General features: G+C 44.1%; 1 protein-coding gene across 1 annotated transcript in view; it reads right to left on the minus strand.

Annotated features, from left to right (window-relative positions):
- Positions 1-1,529: 1,529 nt before the first annotated feature.
- LOC133551211 (short transient receptor potential channel 2-like) overlaps positions 1,530-15,114 on the minus strand; it is a 29,691-nt gene continuing 16,106 nt past the window's right edge. Inside the window, exon 13 of the mRNA XM_061897688.1 lies at positions 1,530-7,747. Within this exon, the coding sequence (XP_061753672.1) occupies positions 7,047-7,747 (701 nt within the window). The 3' untranslated portion in view covers positions 1,530-7,046. The remainder of the gene's footprint in view (positions 7,748-15,114) is intronic.

The following is a 15,114-nucleotide window of genomic DNA, read 5'->3' on the forward strand; positions in this document are numbered from 1 at the left end:
CAGCTGTAAACTTGTCGACCTTCTCGTATTTACCTGGAGATTTCTGACCTCAGTGCCTTTCCCTAATATTGTCTGAGGTATGCAGACTGCGATTTTCACTCAAAATTGAGGGCGGGCCATGATGACAATACCCATAATATCTTCTGATACATGTAGTAGTGGCCACTGTTACACAACACTATTTGCGTGCCGGCCGGTCACGTATTGTGTGAAACCTCTATTACAAACCTCAAGTTATTGCAATATATATATATATATATATATTTTTTTTTTTATCATTCCAACAAACCATTACATAGCAATACCATAACAATGCAATCCAATTCCAAAACCAAACCTGACCCAGCAACACTCAGAACTGCAATTAACAGAGCAATTGAGAGGAGACACAAACACGACATAGAACAAACCAAAAGTAGTGAAACAAAAATGAATATTATCAACAACAGCATCAATATTTAGTTATAATTTCAGCATAGCAGTGATTAAAAATCCCTCATTGACATTATCATTAGACATTTAGAGAAATTTTTAAAAAAGAGCAATAATGTCACAGTGGCTTACACTTGCATCACATCTCATAAGCTTGACAACACACTGTGTCCAATGTTTTCACAAAGACAAAATAAGTCATATTTTTGGTTCGTTTAATAGTTAAAACAAATGTACATTATTGCAATCAGTTGATAAAACATTGTCCTTCACAATTATAAAAGCTTTTTTTTTTTAAATCTACTCTGCTAGCATGTCAGCAGACTGGGGTAGATCCTGCTGAAATCCTATGTATTGAATGAATACAGAATCCTTTTATATCGGGGAAAAAATTGTTTTTGAATCGAGAATGGAATGGAATCGGAAAAATCGATATATTATCGAATCGTGACCCCAAGAATCGATATTGAAGCGAATCGTGGGACACCCAAAGATTCACAGCCCTAGTATGTATATATATATACACGTATGTATTGTAGAGGCAAGGATTTGTCTCTCACTTGTCACCTGGGATAGTGGGTGTGGCTACATGTGTGTGGGCGGAGTTTGTGTGTGTGTGGGAGGAGTGTTAGTGGGGCTGAATGATTGCTGAATGAATATCACATGCAGTTGTCTGGAGGAATTTTTTGGCTTGTTTGGAGAGAGTGTGAACCTAGGTGCCATTACTTCTGTTGACCGCAAAAGGAACAGCAAAAGGAGCGCTAAAGGAACAGCAAAAGGAGCGCTAAAGGAACAGCAAAAGGAGCGCAAAAGGACCACATACCATCTGAATGTAATGTATTGTATTTTTACTCAAAGGGACAATAAATCACCCTCAAAACAGCAATAATTATTTCATGTTGCATCCTTGGACCTAGCGTGTCAGACAGAGCCCTGCTTTCCACTCAGTGACTAATTGGTTTTTGATAGTCACACAACATATATACGTATTTATATATATTTATACATATGTATGTATATATACATATGTATATATATATATATTTATACATATGTATGTATATATATATACATATGTATATAGGAACGTATGTATGTACATGTGTGTTACCTCATGCAGTAATGTAATTCATATTTTTTTCCGTTATGTATATTATTGTCTCTGCAGAAGTTGCTTAGCTGTTTTTCCATTTGTGTGTTGCAGCAGCAAATAAACGTCAGGAATTCTATCAAGTGCTACGGTTGCCATAGAAACTACACCCAATGCCATTTTAGTGACAAGACAGCCAAACAGGGCGTTATGTGCACTTTTTCCAGTTGAATAGTTGGAAGCATTGTGCCGAAGGGACGTGCGAGGTGACAAATTAATGAAGCGCTGTGTTCATAGAGGACGCCTCATGGGAGCAGAATGTGTGAAGCAAGCTGAGACCTGCACTGTTGGACTGTGGCAGCATTTGCTGCATTTACTGTTGACAAAGTGAGACATTTTTATTAGGCATTAAATTAGAAATGACATATAAAGGGCTGTTCTACAAACCCAAAGCAAAAAAGTCATGGAAACGGATACATTTTTACAGGCGATAAGACATGCTGGAAAACGTTAGACCGGCAGTGTTTGTTTTCTCTGACAAATGATCGACACAAGAAGCTGATGGACAAAAATATGAAGCTTTCCCTCATTTTAATGATGACTTTTGAAAAAAATCAGTGTGACGTTTGACTGGGCTAAATGGTCAGTGTGTGTTTTGGTTGTTAATATTTTCATTTCATAAATTCTAATTATGTGGGGAAAAACAATTGGTTTATCTGGAATTTTGTTTTCAAATATTGAAAAACGTATTCTTTTAGTGCAATAACCAGATCTGAAACAGTTTTCATTTAGCAGAAATGAAACATCCATCCATCCATCCATTTCCTACTGCTTTGTACTGAAATTACTAAACCATATTACTCATTGCTTCTTACATGACCTTTAGAAGGCTTTCAGATGCCATATTTGACAATATAATATGAATATATATTTACTCAGGTCAGTGTATGTTTTGGTCATTGAATTTTTCTCATGAATGGGAATTGGAAAACTAAAAACGAATAGTTTATTAGAATTTGACACACATTATTTTAAACACAAATACAATTAACAGTGTTAACCACATTAAAAAAACGTGTTGCTTTTTATTTTATATTTCCATCCATCCATCCATTTCCTACCGCTTATTCCCTTTGGGGTCGCGGGGGGCGCTGGTGCCTATCTCAGCTACAATCGGGCGGAAGGCGGAGTACACCCTGGACAAGTCGCCACCTCATCACAGGGCCAACACAGATAGACAGACAACATTCACACTCACATTCACACACTAGGGCCAATTTAGTGTTGCCAATCAACCTATCCCCAGGTGCATGCCTTTGGAAGTGGGAGGAAGCCGGAGTACCCGGAGGGAACCCACGCATTCACGGGGAGAACATGCAAACTCCACCGTGAAGCCCCTCTTTTATATTTCATGTAACAAAAAGGAAAATCCTCAGTCAACAGAAACATGCTTTGTTATTATTCCAGATGATATAAGTGGAAGTTGCTTTGTAAAGACAAACTAAAATTCTAATAAACCTCTTGTTTTTTGTTTTTCCAATTCCCATTCATGAAAAGAAAATGCAATGTCCAAAACATACATTGAGCGTATATAAATACATATTCATATCATATAGTGTCAAACCTGAAAACCTTCAACAGGATAATTTAAGGAGCAATTAGTAATTTGGTTTGTGACTGTACTTCCTTTATCAGGGTTTGGTAATTTGGCTCATGGTGTATTTGATAGTCTTTTAAAGTCTAAAAGTGTTTAACTTCTGATTTAAATGTATTATATTCCCTTGAGTTCATCACCTTTCTTTAATCAATCTTATTTATTGTTTACTAAAAGCTGTAATTGCTGCCTAAGATGCATCAACAAAGTAGTATCTTATTAATAGTTCACAATAGGCCACATTTTCACCGCAGGAACTTCCCCACTTACTTTATTTACCCAGGTAAATAAAGTTCCCCCCGTGTTGCCACCAAAAACTACATCTAGCTTTTCTGAAACCTATTGGAGTTCCTCTGAGCTAGGCGGTTCTTTTGACTGCAAACCCACTGCACACTTCTCCAGAGGACCTCCATTAGGTCAGTCTTCATGCAGTGAAGGTACTTTAGGACTGGGGCAAGGGTGAGACCGTGATGGGTTTTCTGGGAACCAGACCACTGACATAGGGTTTTAAACTATCATGATGAACAACCCGTGCACGTCCATCATCAGCCAGAGGGTCAATAATGCGATCGACGAGGCCTGCCTCATTGTCAGAAGGAAATCTTAAAAGGGCCCCTCCAATGGGGAGCCAATTTCAATATCTAAACGGTGAACCATTGAAGCGCTAAAGTCGGCATGAGGGAAGGACAAATCAGAATGATCGTTTCCTTTCGACACTAACACATCAACAGGGACTCGTGCTTCCTACCACGAGTGAGAAAGTAGGGAGTGTAACCGGTGACGTACGCAAACACCATGTTTCAAATAATCATCCTGTTCACCCCTACGAACCAACAACGTCTTGGCTAGCTGATCAATGAGAGGACGATTAAAGCGCTCCACCACGCCGTCGGATTTGGGTTTATATGGTGTCGTGCGATTATTCTTAATGTTGAGCAGCACAAAATGTTTGCACAATCTCAGCCTCAAACTGCCTGCCCTAATCCCTATGTATAGTCTCTGGATTGCCATGTAGCAACACATAATCCTCAAACAGACACTGAGCCACCGATTGGGCAGTTTTGTTGGATAAAGCATACAGATCAACACATTTAGAAAACTAGTCCTCAATGACCAGTACATATCTATTCCCTCTAGATGTCACTGGAAGCTCCAAAATGTCCATAGCCATTATCTGTAAAGAGCGAACATCTTGCATACCCCCCATCGGAGCACAATGTTTGGGTACCGCGCTCAGACCTTGACATGGGACACATCGCTCACACCACAGGCGGATGTCTTTGAGCATGGAGGGCCAATAGCAATGTTGTTTAACACACTCCCACACCTTCTGCTGAAAAAATGTGCGGAAAGAGGGCCCCCATGTAATTGAGACAGAACATTCTGGACCAGAGATGAAGGTACCACTACTTGATGAACTTTTCCCAGGGGGGAGGAGTTCATCGTTTTGCCTAGGAGTCCCTTCACTACTGACAACCGAGGGAATTCGGTCCAAAGCTTCCGAAGCCACCTGGCGCGGCCTTTTCAGATGCCCCAATGCTTGATCCAATCCAACACAATGGTAATATCTGGATCATTCTGCTGCTGCATTGTTAAAGCACCCGTGTCATACAAAAAGTACTTGCATATGCAGTCCTCCAACGCCAGACTCAGCAGGCGGAGGGACTGTACTCTGCGAAGACATATCACTTGACGCCGGATGTGCGTCAACAACATTAACCAGGGCAGGAGCACCCGTTGAACCACAATAGGGGTGCCATGTCAGGGCATCAACATTTGTGTGCTGTTGCCGATCGGTGTTGGGGTCAGCCTCCCAAGAGAACTGAAGCGGTCATTTGGCTCCTCTCAATGTGGGGGAGCAGCGCCTTTATTTTGAGATCCTCACGGATGAGAGAACTTCTCACCCTACCTCTAAGCGAGAGCCCCGCCAGCCGACAGAGGAAACATATCCTCACTCACCTCTGAGTGAGGATGAGAATGTAGATCGGTAAATTGAGAGCTTTGTCTTCTGGCTCAGCTCCTTCTTTACCACGAGTGATTGATACAAGTTCCGCCAGAGGTGGGAGAAATAATCGATTTTTAGATGCATTGCAATTCTGACATGGACGATTGTGATAACGATTGGTAAACGTCGATAATCGCTAATCGATTTAATTAATGCAGACTGTTCTAAAATGTTTCTGAATGCAGCGAGCCACCTCACTGAGACATCAAACCAGCTCATTTATTTTAGGGCACTTATGTTCCAGTTTTGCAAACATTTTTATTAATTTAATAAATGTGAGAATTAATTTAACTGTTTCTTATTACAAATGCACCGTTTTTTAAAGTTGCAAGTGATAAACGCTTATTGAGTGTAACTAAAAGAAATGTAAAACTGCATCAATATATAAATTGAAGATGCACCAATAACTGATTTTAATCAAATTGTAGCTTCTGAATTGTAATCGAATCGTGAGGTGCCCAAAGATTCCCACCTCCACACCGCACCGATTCGTCTGTCAAGCTCACGATCCACACTTCCCTTACTCGTGAAAAAGTCTCCGAGGTACTTAAACTCCTCCACATAGGGCGGGATCTTCTCCCGAATCCGGAGATGGCGCTCGTCCATTTTCCGGGTGAGAACCATGGCCTCGGACTTGGAGGTGCTGATTTTCATTCAAGTCCCTTTACACTCGGTCGCGAACCAATCCAGAGAGAGTTGAAGATCCTGGTCAGATGAAGCCAGCAGGACCACATCATCTGCAAAAAGCAGAGACATAATCCTGCAGCCACCACACTGGAGCCCTGACTGCATCTAGAAATTCTGTCCATAAAAGTTATGAACAGAATTGGTGACAAAGGACAACCCTGGCGGAGTCCAATCGTCACTGGAAACAAGTCTGATTTACTACCGGCAATGCGGACAAAGCTCTGACACGGATCATACAGGGAACGAACCGCCACATTAAGGGGTTCCAGTCCCCCATACTCCCCCCAAGGGACATGGTCAAATACCTTCTCCAAGTCACAAAGAACATTAGACTGGTTGGGCAAACTTCAATGCAGCGGCGTTGACACTGCACTGCTTCCCCCTCCGGAGGCGGCAGATGGTGATCCAGAATCGCTTTGAAGCCGTCCGGAAGTTGTTCTCCATGGTTTCCCCAAACTCCTGCCATGTTATACACACCCGTTAGCAACCAAACCCCCCCACCCCCTCCGTGCGTCGGTTGAGGTGGGCGGGGTTTGGTGCTAGCGGGTGTGTATAACATAGCCAGGAAGAGTCAGGGATGCATGGGATTATGGGTATATGTACTGTTGTGTTTATGTTGTCTTACAGTGCGGATGTTCTTCCGAAATGTGTTTGTCATTCTTGTATAGTGTGGGTTCACAGTGTGGCGCATATTAATAAGAGTGTTAAAGTTGTTTACATTACAACCCTTATTGAAACCTAGTATGGCTGTTGAACAAGTATGCCTTGCAGGTATGTGCGTGAGTTGACAAGAGCTGCATATAGCATGTGACCGGCCGACAAGTAGATAGCATTGTGTAAAAGTGGGCGCGACGACATGTTAAAGAGGAAGTTAAAAGTAAATCCATCACGGCAAGCACTCAATATTGTAGACCGGGTGAAGACCGGAGAATGTTGTCCCCGAGTGATTCCCGGGAGGGGCATCAAACTCCGGAAACCTCCCGAAATAATTGGTGGGTCGTTGATTATGCAGCTGAGCCACATAGGAGTGACCAAAGATTTGCATGCGGCTCCGGAGCCGCGGGTTGCCGACCACTGTCCTAGGAGAGTTAAAGAGGATGAGGACCGACTATCCAAGTGTCCCGATACTTCTGTCCATATAGTGGTGATTATGTATGAACCTACAAAAGAATGGCCTTCTACCGTCTTCCTCCAGAAGTACCATCCATGGATCTGTCCCCTTCCTGAGAACCGAAGCCGGCGTCTTGTGAGCTGCTGCTGCCCGAGGGTGAAGGAGTCGTTTTGTGGCACACTGTCTTGTCACTCCCATCACATTTCTCGCTGGTATTTTGCTCAAATCTTTTCATCCACGGAGCCTCCATTTTGTTCTCTGGCATCGACTCGTGGTTGCACGTGATCACCTCGTTCTCATTGCTGACTTTGGAGTTCTCGGAGATGGTTTCTTTTTTGTCATCATCAGTCGTCCCCTCTGTAGCTTTATTGTCAGGGTTGTCATTGTTTTTTGCTTCCTTGAGCAACTGACCTTTGCCTTCCTCCATCTTTGCCACATCGCAGTCTGACTCCCGCCCTCCACAGTCAACCTTATTATTATCGTCATCATTGTTATCATCATGTCCTCCGTCTTTTAAGTTGTCCTCCTGGTCCTGCCGTTGGTGCACGGTTACATTCTGGGATTTACTTTTATCATCTAGAAGGCTGTTAAAGCCTCGGAAATTGTTCTTGGCACCAATGATGTATTTTCCCAGAAAAGATGAGCCGTCTTTGGACAGAACCTCACCTGCAGGGGGTCTTTCGTCCACCATGTGCTGAAGGACCACTTTCAGGTCATTGTGCATCCTCATGATGGCTTTGCTCAGCTCAGTGACTCGATTACCAATATCTGATTACAAAAAACAACAGAAATTGACTAACAATGCCATAGATTCTCTTTAGCAATTTGTTAATAAAAAATATATACATATACATTTTCTTGCTTTACTTGAATGGAACTAATGAAAATCATAAATTGCATTGACTTTGTTGTTTTTTCTTAGAAATATATACTCTCTAAATATCCTGGTCAACAAAAAAAGTGGCAATACAATTCTGCCTATCCAAAAAATACTATTTCTCAGCGTTTAAAAGACAAAAGAAAACACTAGAATGTAGCCATGATGAGTAAAATGTATTTTTCTAAATTATTTTTGTTTATGAAGACAGACCTTTTCACAAAATTCATAGAAAAAGAATATAGGAGAAATAAAAATTAAAACAAAATAAAGCAAAATAAGGTAAAGAGGGAGAAAAAAGTTGTAAAAAAAGAGATAATGATGGAAGAAAAGTGAAAAGGAGTAAGAAAAGAACAACAAAAAAACAAGAAGGGAAATAAATTAGAAGAAAAAAATCTTCTTAGAAGAAAATAAAACACTATAACAGAATTTATATTAAACACCTTGAAATTGTATCCAAAATGCCCAAAAATAATATAGAAAAAGCACTGACGCTCACAAATGACAATAATAATAAAAATAATAATTTGTTTCATGGCACTGCAAAAAACTATTAAGCAACAAAATGTTAAAATTTGATGTTATTAAATTACATTTAAAAGTTTCAATTAAAAAAAACAATTACTCAACAAACATTTCAAGATTCAATTTTTTAGATTGTGATTTTTTTCAGGTTTCAGGATAGTGAATCAAACTTAAGCAGCAAAATATTGAAATTGGATTATCGTATATAAAACATTAATAAAAATATATAAAGTATCAAATTCAATTAAAACAATGTTTTTCAGAAACTGTATTACTTTACATGATTGAGTATTAAAGTTAGAATTTCAGCACCAAAATATTTATTAAAATTATATCTCAAGATTAAAAAATGTTTTGAAAATAAAAGCATTCATACACACTAAATCTAATTCTCCATTAAATAATGATATATGTTTTTGCTTTTCAGGGTCTTGCATGCAAGTTTATATAAAAATTAAATGTTAGTGCATTCGCAAAATATTCACAGCGCTTCACTTTTTCCACATTCTGTTATGTTACAGCCTTGCTTCCAGACAGGACAAATTAATTGTTGTCCTCAAAATTCTGCGACAATACCCCGTAACTGTGAACAATTATTTTTTGATTAAAAAAAAAATCAAATTTATTCAAACTAAAAATACATGTACATAAGTATTCACAGCCCTTTCCTCAATATTGATGCAGCTTAGGCAACAATTACAGCTTCAAGTCTTTTTGAACACGCAACAAACTTGGCACACCGACTGTATCTTTGAGCAGTTTTGCCCATTCCTCTTTGCAGCACCTCTCAAACTCCATCAGGTCGACTGGGAATTGTTGGTTTTCATCCAGGATATCTCTGTACATTGCTGTATTCATCTTAGTCTAGTCAGGGAGGTGACCAAGCACCTAATGATCATTCTTTGAGAGCTTCGGTATTCTCTGTGGAGAGAGGAGAACCTTCCAGAAGGACAACCATCTCTGCAGCAATCCACCAATTAGGCCTGTATGATATTGACCAGATGTAACTAATTTCTTAGTAGAAATTTTGCCAAAATGCACCTGAAAGATTTTTAGACTTTGAGAAAAAAAATTATCTGGTCTGATGAGACAAAGATTGATCTTCTTTTTGGCATAAACGCCAGGCAACATGTTTGAAGAAAACCATCACCAGGGCAATACCATCCCTACAGTGAAGAATGGTGGTGGCAGCATCATGCTGTGGGGATGGGTTCCAGCAGCAGGAACTGGGAGACTTGTCAGGATAGAAGAAATGGTGAATGCAGCAATGTACAGAGACATCCTGGATCAAAACCAAGGCTTTTCATCCAATCTAATGGAGCTTGAGAGGTGCTGCAAAAAGGAATGAGCAAAGAGTGATGTGCGAAACTGGCCAAAGATAGCTGTGGCAGGCTTGTGGCATCGCATTCAAAAAGACCTGAGGCTGTAATTCCGGGGTACAGCCAGCTGGGTAAGTGCAGCCCACCGGTGTCTTTATTTTGCCTGCGGGACGGCACAAGTTCAATAAGCAATTTGTCGGGCGTTGTCACACCTGGGTGAAGTTTTGTCTGGTTTTCGTCTGGTGTCATGTGGTCTTTTCATTTCCTGTTTTATTTTGAAAGTTTAACTCTCCCTCTTGTTTAAGATCACTTGCCCTTCCTCCTGTTTCACTGGTCTGACGTCACTCCTGATTGCCTGATTGTGCCCACCTGTGTCACACTCCCTCATGTGTATAAATGTCTCGTCCTCCCCTTGTCTTGTGCCAGAGTGTCTCGTTACTTCATGTGCGTACCTCCAGCGTTCCCTGCCATAGCATTGTCCACAGCCACGTCCTTGTACCTTTTAGGATCCACGGGAGTAATTTGATATGTAAGTTTTGTCAGGTAAGATTATCTTCCTAGTATCGCCTCCTTTAGACCGGTTTTTGTTATACTTAGTAGTGTTTTGTTCATAGCCCCTTTTTTCCCTCCGTAGACGGAGCGTTTTGAGTTATTGATATTTTTGTTTAGTTTAGAGCTCAGGTCAGTTGTGTTTTTACAGCCTGTTTTGTTTCTCCCGTTTTGGACCCCTGCCCTTGATCAAATAAATATATTGTATTTAAATCCTGCATCTGTGTTCAGAGTCCTGTTCTGGTCGTGACAGTACACTCTGGCCAGTATGGACACAGCAGGATCGAAGCAGTTGGCCGCGGCCCTTCATGCGCAGGAATCCCGCCTCTCCGCTCATGAGGAGCGGGTGGCAGTCTTGGGCCAGGAAATCCAGGGGATCGCCCGAACCCAAGAGAACTTTTGGACCGCTGTTACCTCCCAGGTGGGCCAACTTGCGGCACAGGTGCAACTTTGGTTCACCCAAATGACCAAGCCTGGTTCCGCACCCCCTGTGCCTGAGCCGCAGCCAGTTCCCATGACTCAGGTACTCCCCACCATTCATAATGGAGTGGGAGCCCGATTGGCCTCTCCTGAACGCTTTGCAGGCGAACCCGGACAATGCAAAGAATTCATCATAATCTGTCAGATGCATTTTGAGCTCTCGCCCCACGCCTTCCCCACCGATCATGCTAAGGTGTCTTTTATGATCTCCTATCTGGCAGGGAGAGCAAAGAAATGGGCCATGGCAGAGTGGTCTAGGGGCTCTCACATGTGCGGCTCACTCCAAGACTTCACAGAGACTCTCCAAAAGACTTTTGACCCTGTCTCTACCGAGCGCGAAAAGGCCAGAGAGCTAAGTACGATTCATCAGGGGAAAGAATCAGCTTCTGATTATGCCATTCGTTTTCGAACCCTGGCCGCAGACAGCGGATGGAACACTACAGCCCTCTATGACGTCTTTTATTGCGGAGAGGTGGGGCATCTCGTGGCCGCCTGCCCTTCCAAGTCGACCCAGGTGAGGGATCAGAATCATTCCTCAAGTGCTACCGTGCGTACCTTGACACCTATTAAGGTCACCAATGACTCTTAATGTGGATATGCATGTTTTAATTGACTCGGGGGCCGATGAGAGCTTGATGGACTGGGGTTTAGCCAAGATATTGGGAGTAAAAACAAGGGTCATCACACCACCCATTAAGGCTAACGCCCTTAATGGTAGCGCTTTATTCACGATCACCCATATAACAGAACCCGTAGCCATAGAGATTGATAACCACCACGAACTATTGAACTTTTTTTTGTTTCACTCACCAGCACGCACCCTGGTATTTGGACATCCATGGCTTGTTCACCACAACCCCCACATAGACTGGCCTACAGGCAAAATCAGGGGCTGGGGAAGGAACTGCGTGGGGAAGTGTATGAGGGTTAGTGCCCCAGTAAGAACCGCCATGAATATCAACTCTGTTTCTGCTCACTTTACCAGAGAACCACAGCACCCAGATTTGACTTCCGTACCTCCTTGCTATCACCACCTGAAGGAGGTCTTTAATAAAGCTAAAGCTACATCGCTCCCACTACATCGTCCTTATGATTGTGCTATAGACCTCATTCCCGGATCTACCATCCCCAAGGGGCGCCTATACTCTGTTTCAGGTACCGAAAGACATGCTATGAAAGACTACATACAATCCTCACTTAAAGCGGGACTTATCCGTCCCTCATCCTCACCTGCTGGAGCAGGGTTTTTCTTTGTATCCAGGAAAGACGGCACCTTGCGACAGTGTACAGACTATAGTCCCCTCACCGATATAACAATAAAGAATCGGTACCCTCTGCCATTAATGTCATCAGTTTTCGATCAGCTGCAGCAGGCCAAAGTTTTTACCAAGCTTGACCTACGCAATGCTTATCACCTCATTCGTATTAGGGAGGGTGATGAGTGGAAAACCAGATTTAACACCCCTAGTGGCCACTACGAATATTTAGTGATGCCTTTTGGTCTCACTAATGCCCCTGCCGTTTTTCAGGCAATGATTAATGATGTGCTGAGAGACTTTTTGGACAATTTTGTTTTCGTCTATCTTGATGACATTCGAATTTATTCTGACAATCCGGACATTCACAGACACCATGTCAGCCAGGTTTTGAAACGGCTCCTGGAAAACCACCTGTACGCAAAAGCTGAAAAGTGCAAATTCCATGCCGACACCATCTCCTTCCTGGGTTTCATTGTAGCCCCTGGAAGAGTACAGATGGATCCAGCTGAAGTTAGCGCAGTCGCCAAGTGGCCAAACCCTGATAGTCGTAAGAAGGTTCAGCAATTCCTCGGTTTTGCGAACTTCTACAGACGATTTATCAGAGGATTTAGCGCAATAGCTTCCCCTCTCCATGCTCTGAGTTCTCCACAGGTACGCTTCCACTGGTCTCCGGAGGCAGAGAGGGCGTTCCAGGATCTCAAGCGCCGCTTCACGACTGCACCCATCCTCACGCTACCAGATCCACAACGCCAATTTGTGGTCGAGGTGGACGCGTCAAACCAGGGAGTTGGGGCGTTCTTATCCCAAAGACTGCAGGCAGATGGGAAGACCCACCCCTGTGCTTTTCTGTCTCGTCGGTTGAGCCCTGCAGAACGTAACTATGATGTTGGCAACAGGGAACTTCTGGCAGTTAAGGTAGCGCTGGAAGAGTGGCGACATTGGTTAGAGGGAGCACAACATCCTTTCATAGTTTGGACTGACCACAAGAACTAGGAATATATACGAAACGCCAAGAGACTGAATTCACGTCAGGCCAGGTGGAGATTGTTTTTCAATCGTTTTAACTTCACGTTGTCTTACAGGCCGGGGTTCCGCAACGTCAAGTCAGACGCCTTGTCTCGCCTCTATGACCCTGAGCCTGTTGCCAAGGTATCAGAACCCATCCTCCCACTGAACTGTGTGGTTGGAGCGGTAACTTGGCAGATAGAACGAGAGGTAAGGCACGCTAATGGTGTTACCCCTCCACCTCGTGAGTGCCCAGAGAATCGCCTGTTTGTCCCGGTGAGTCTGCGCACACAGGTGATTCATTGGGCTCACACCTTGCGGCTTACCTGCCATCCGGGGGTCCGGAGAACTATGTTTATGATCTCACAGCGGTTCTGGTGGCCATCCATGGAGGCGGGGGTCCGGGAGTACATCGAGGCGTGTCCGGTCTGCGCTCGTAACAAAACATCCTCCGGGTTACGTGTTGGACTTCTACAGCCTCTGCCTATCCCCTCCAGACCGTGGTCTAAAATCTCCATGGACTTCGTCACTGGCCTCCCAGTCTCAAGAGGTAACACTACGGTGCTCACAGTGGTCGATCGTTTTTCAAAGATGACACATTTTATTGCCTTGCCAAAGTTGCCAACAGCCAAGGAGACCGCTCAGATATTGATGCAACATGTTTTTAGAATTCATGGATTTCCCACAGACATTGTATCAGACCGGGGCCCCCAATTCATCTCACGGTTCTGGAAGGAGTTCTGCAAGCTCATCGGGGCTACAGCCAGCCTGACATCCAGATACCACCCGGAGGCAAACGGCCAGATCGAGCGCCTCAATCAACAACTGGAAACCGTCCTCCGATGCCTCGTGTCCCAGAACCCAACAACGTGGAGTTCCCACCTGGTCTGGGTGGAATATGCCCATAACCTCTTGCCTACCTCGGCTACTGGCTTCTCCCCCTTCAAATGTGTCTACGGCTACCAACCGCCAGTGTTCCCAGACACTGAGCCAGAGGTTTCCGTGCCCTCAGCCCACGCCCAGGTGCGCGGATGCCGTCGCATCTGGCTCGCGGCCCGAAAAGTGCTCACTCGCCAAAGAGATCGGGTAAAGAAAGCAGCCGACAGAAAGCGCCGCCCAGCACCTGATTACCAACCAGGACAGAGAGTATGGCTATCCGCCAAAGACCTGCACCTCAAGGTACCCTCCAAGAAATTAGCGCCCAGATTTGTGGGTCCCTTCCCCATCACCAAGGTCATTGGTCCAGCAGCAGTACGCTTACGCCTACCCAGGTCGCTCCGCGGCCACCCTACTTTCCATGTCAGCCAAGTCAAGCCTGCCAAAGAAAGCCCCATGGTCCCAGCCACCAAACCCCCCACCGCCGCTGGAAGCAGCAGATGGAGGACTTCTGTACTGGGTCAAGAAACTTTTAGCGGTACGCAAAAGAGGTCGAGGTAGACGGTTTTTGGTGGATTGGGAGGGGTACGGTCCAGAAGCGAGAGAGTGGATTCCCCAACGGAACATTGATGACCCCTCCCTGATCCGGGACTTCTATAGACTCCACCCTGAGGTCCCTGGGCCGTCAGGAGTCGGCCATAGAAGGAGGGGTTCTGTCACACCTGGGTGACAGAACCAGGTGTGACAGAACGGTATAGCGGTATAGCTCGGTTGGTAGAGTGGCCGTGCCAGCAACTTGAGGGTTGCAGGTTCGATTCCCGCTTCCGCCATCCTAGTCACTACCGTTGTGTCCTTGGGCAAGACACTTTACCCACGTGCTCCCAGTGCCACCCACACTGGTTTAAATGTAACTTAGATATTGGGTTTCACTATGTAAAGCGCTTTGAGTCACTAGAGAAAAGCGCTATATAAATATAATTCACTTCACTTGATGTCTTGTCTGGTTTTCGTCTGGTGTCATGTGGTCTTTTCATTTCCTGTTTAACTCTCCCTCTCGTTTCAGATCACTTGCCCTTCCTCCTGTTTCACTGGTCTGACGTCACTCCTTATTGCCTGATTGTGCCCACCTGTGTCACACTCCCTCATGTGTATAAATGTCTCGTCCTCCCCTTGTCTTGTGCCAGAGTGTCTCGTTACTTCATGTGCGTACCTCCAGCATTCCCTGCCATAGCATTGTCCACAGCC

The sequence above is a fragment of the Nerophis ophidion genome, linkage group LG04 (assembly GCF_033978795.1).
Source record: "Nerophis ophidion isolate RoL-2023_Sa linkage group LG04, RoL_Noph_v1.0, whole genome shotgun sequence".
Classification (NCBI taxonomy): domain Eukaryota; kingdom Metazoa; phylum Chordata; class Actinopteri; order Syngnathiformes; family Syngnathidae; genus Nerophis; species Nerophis ophidion.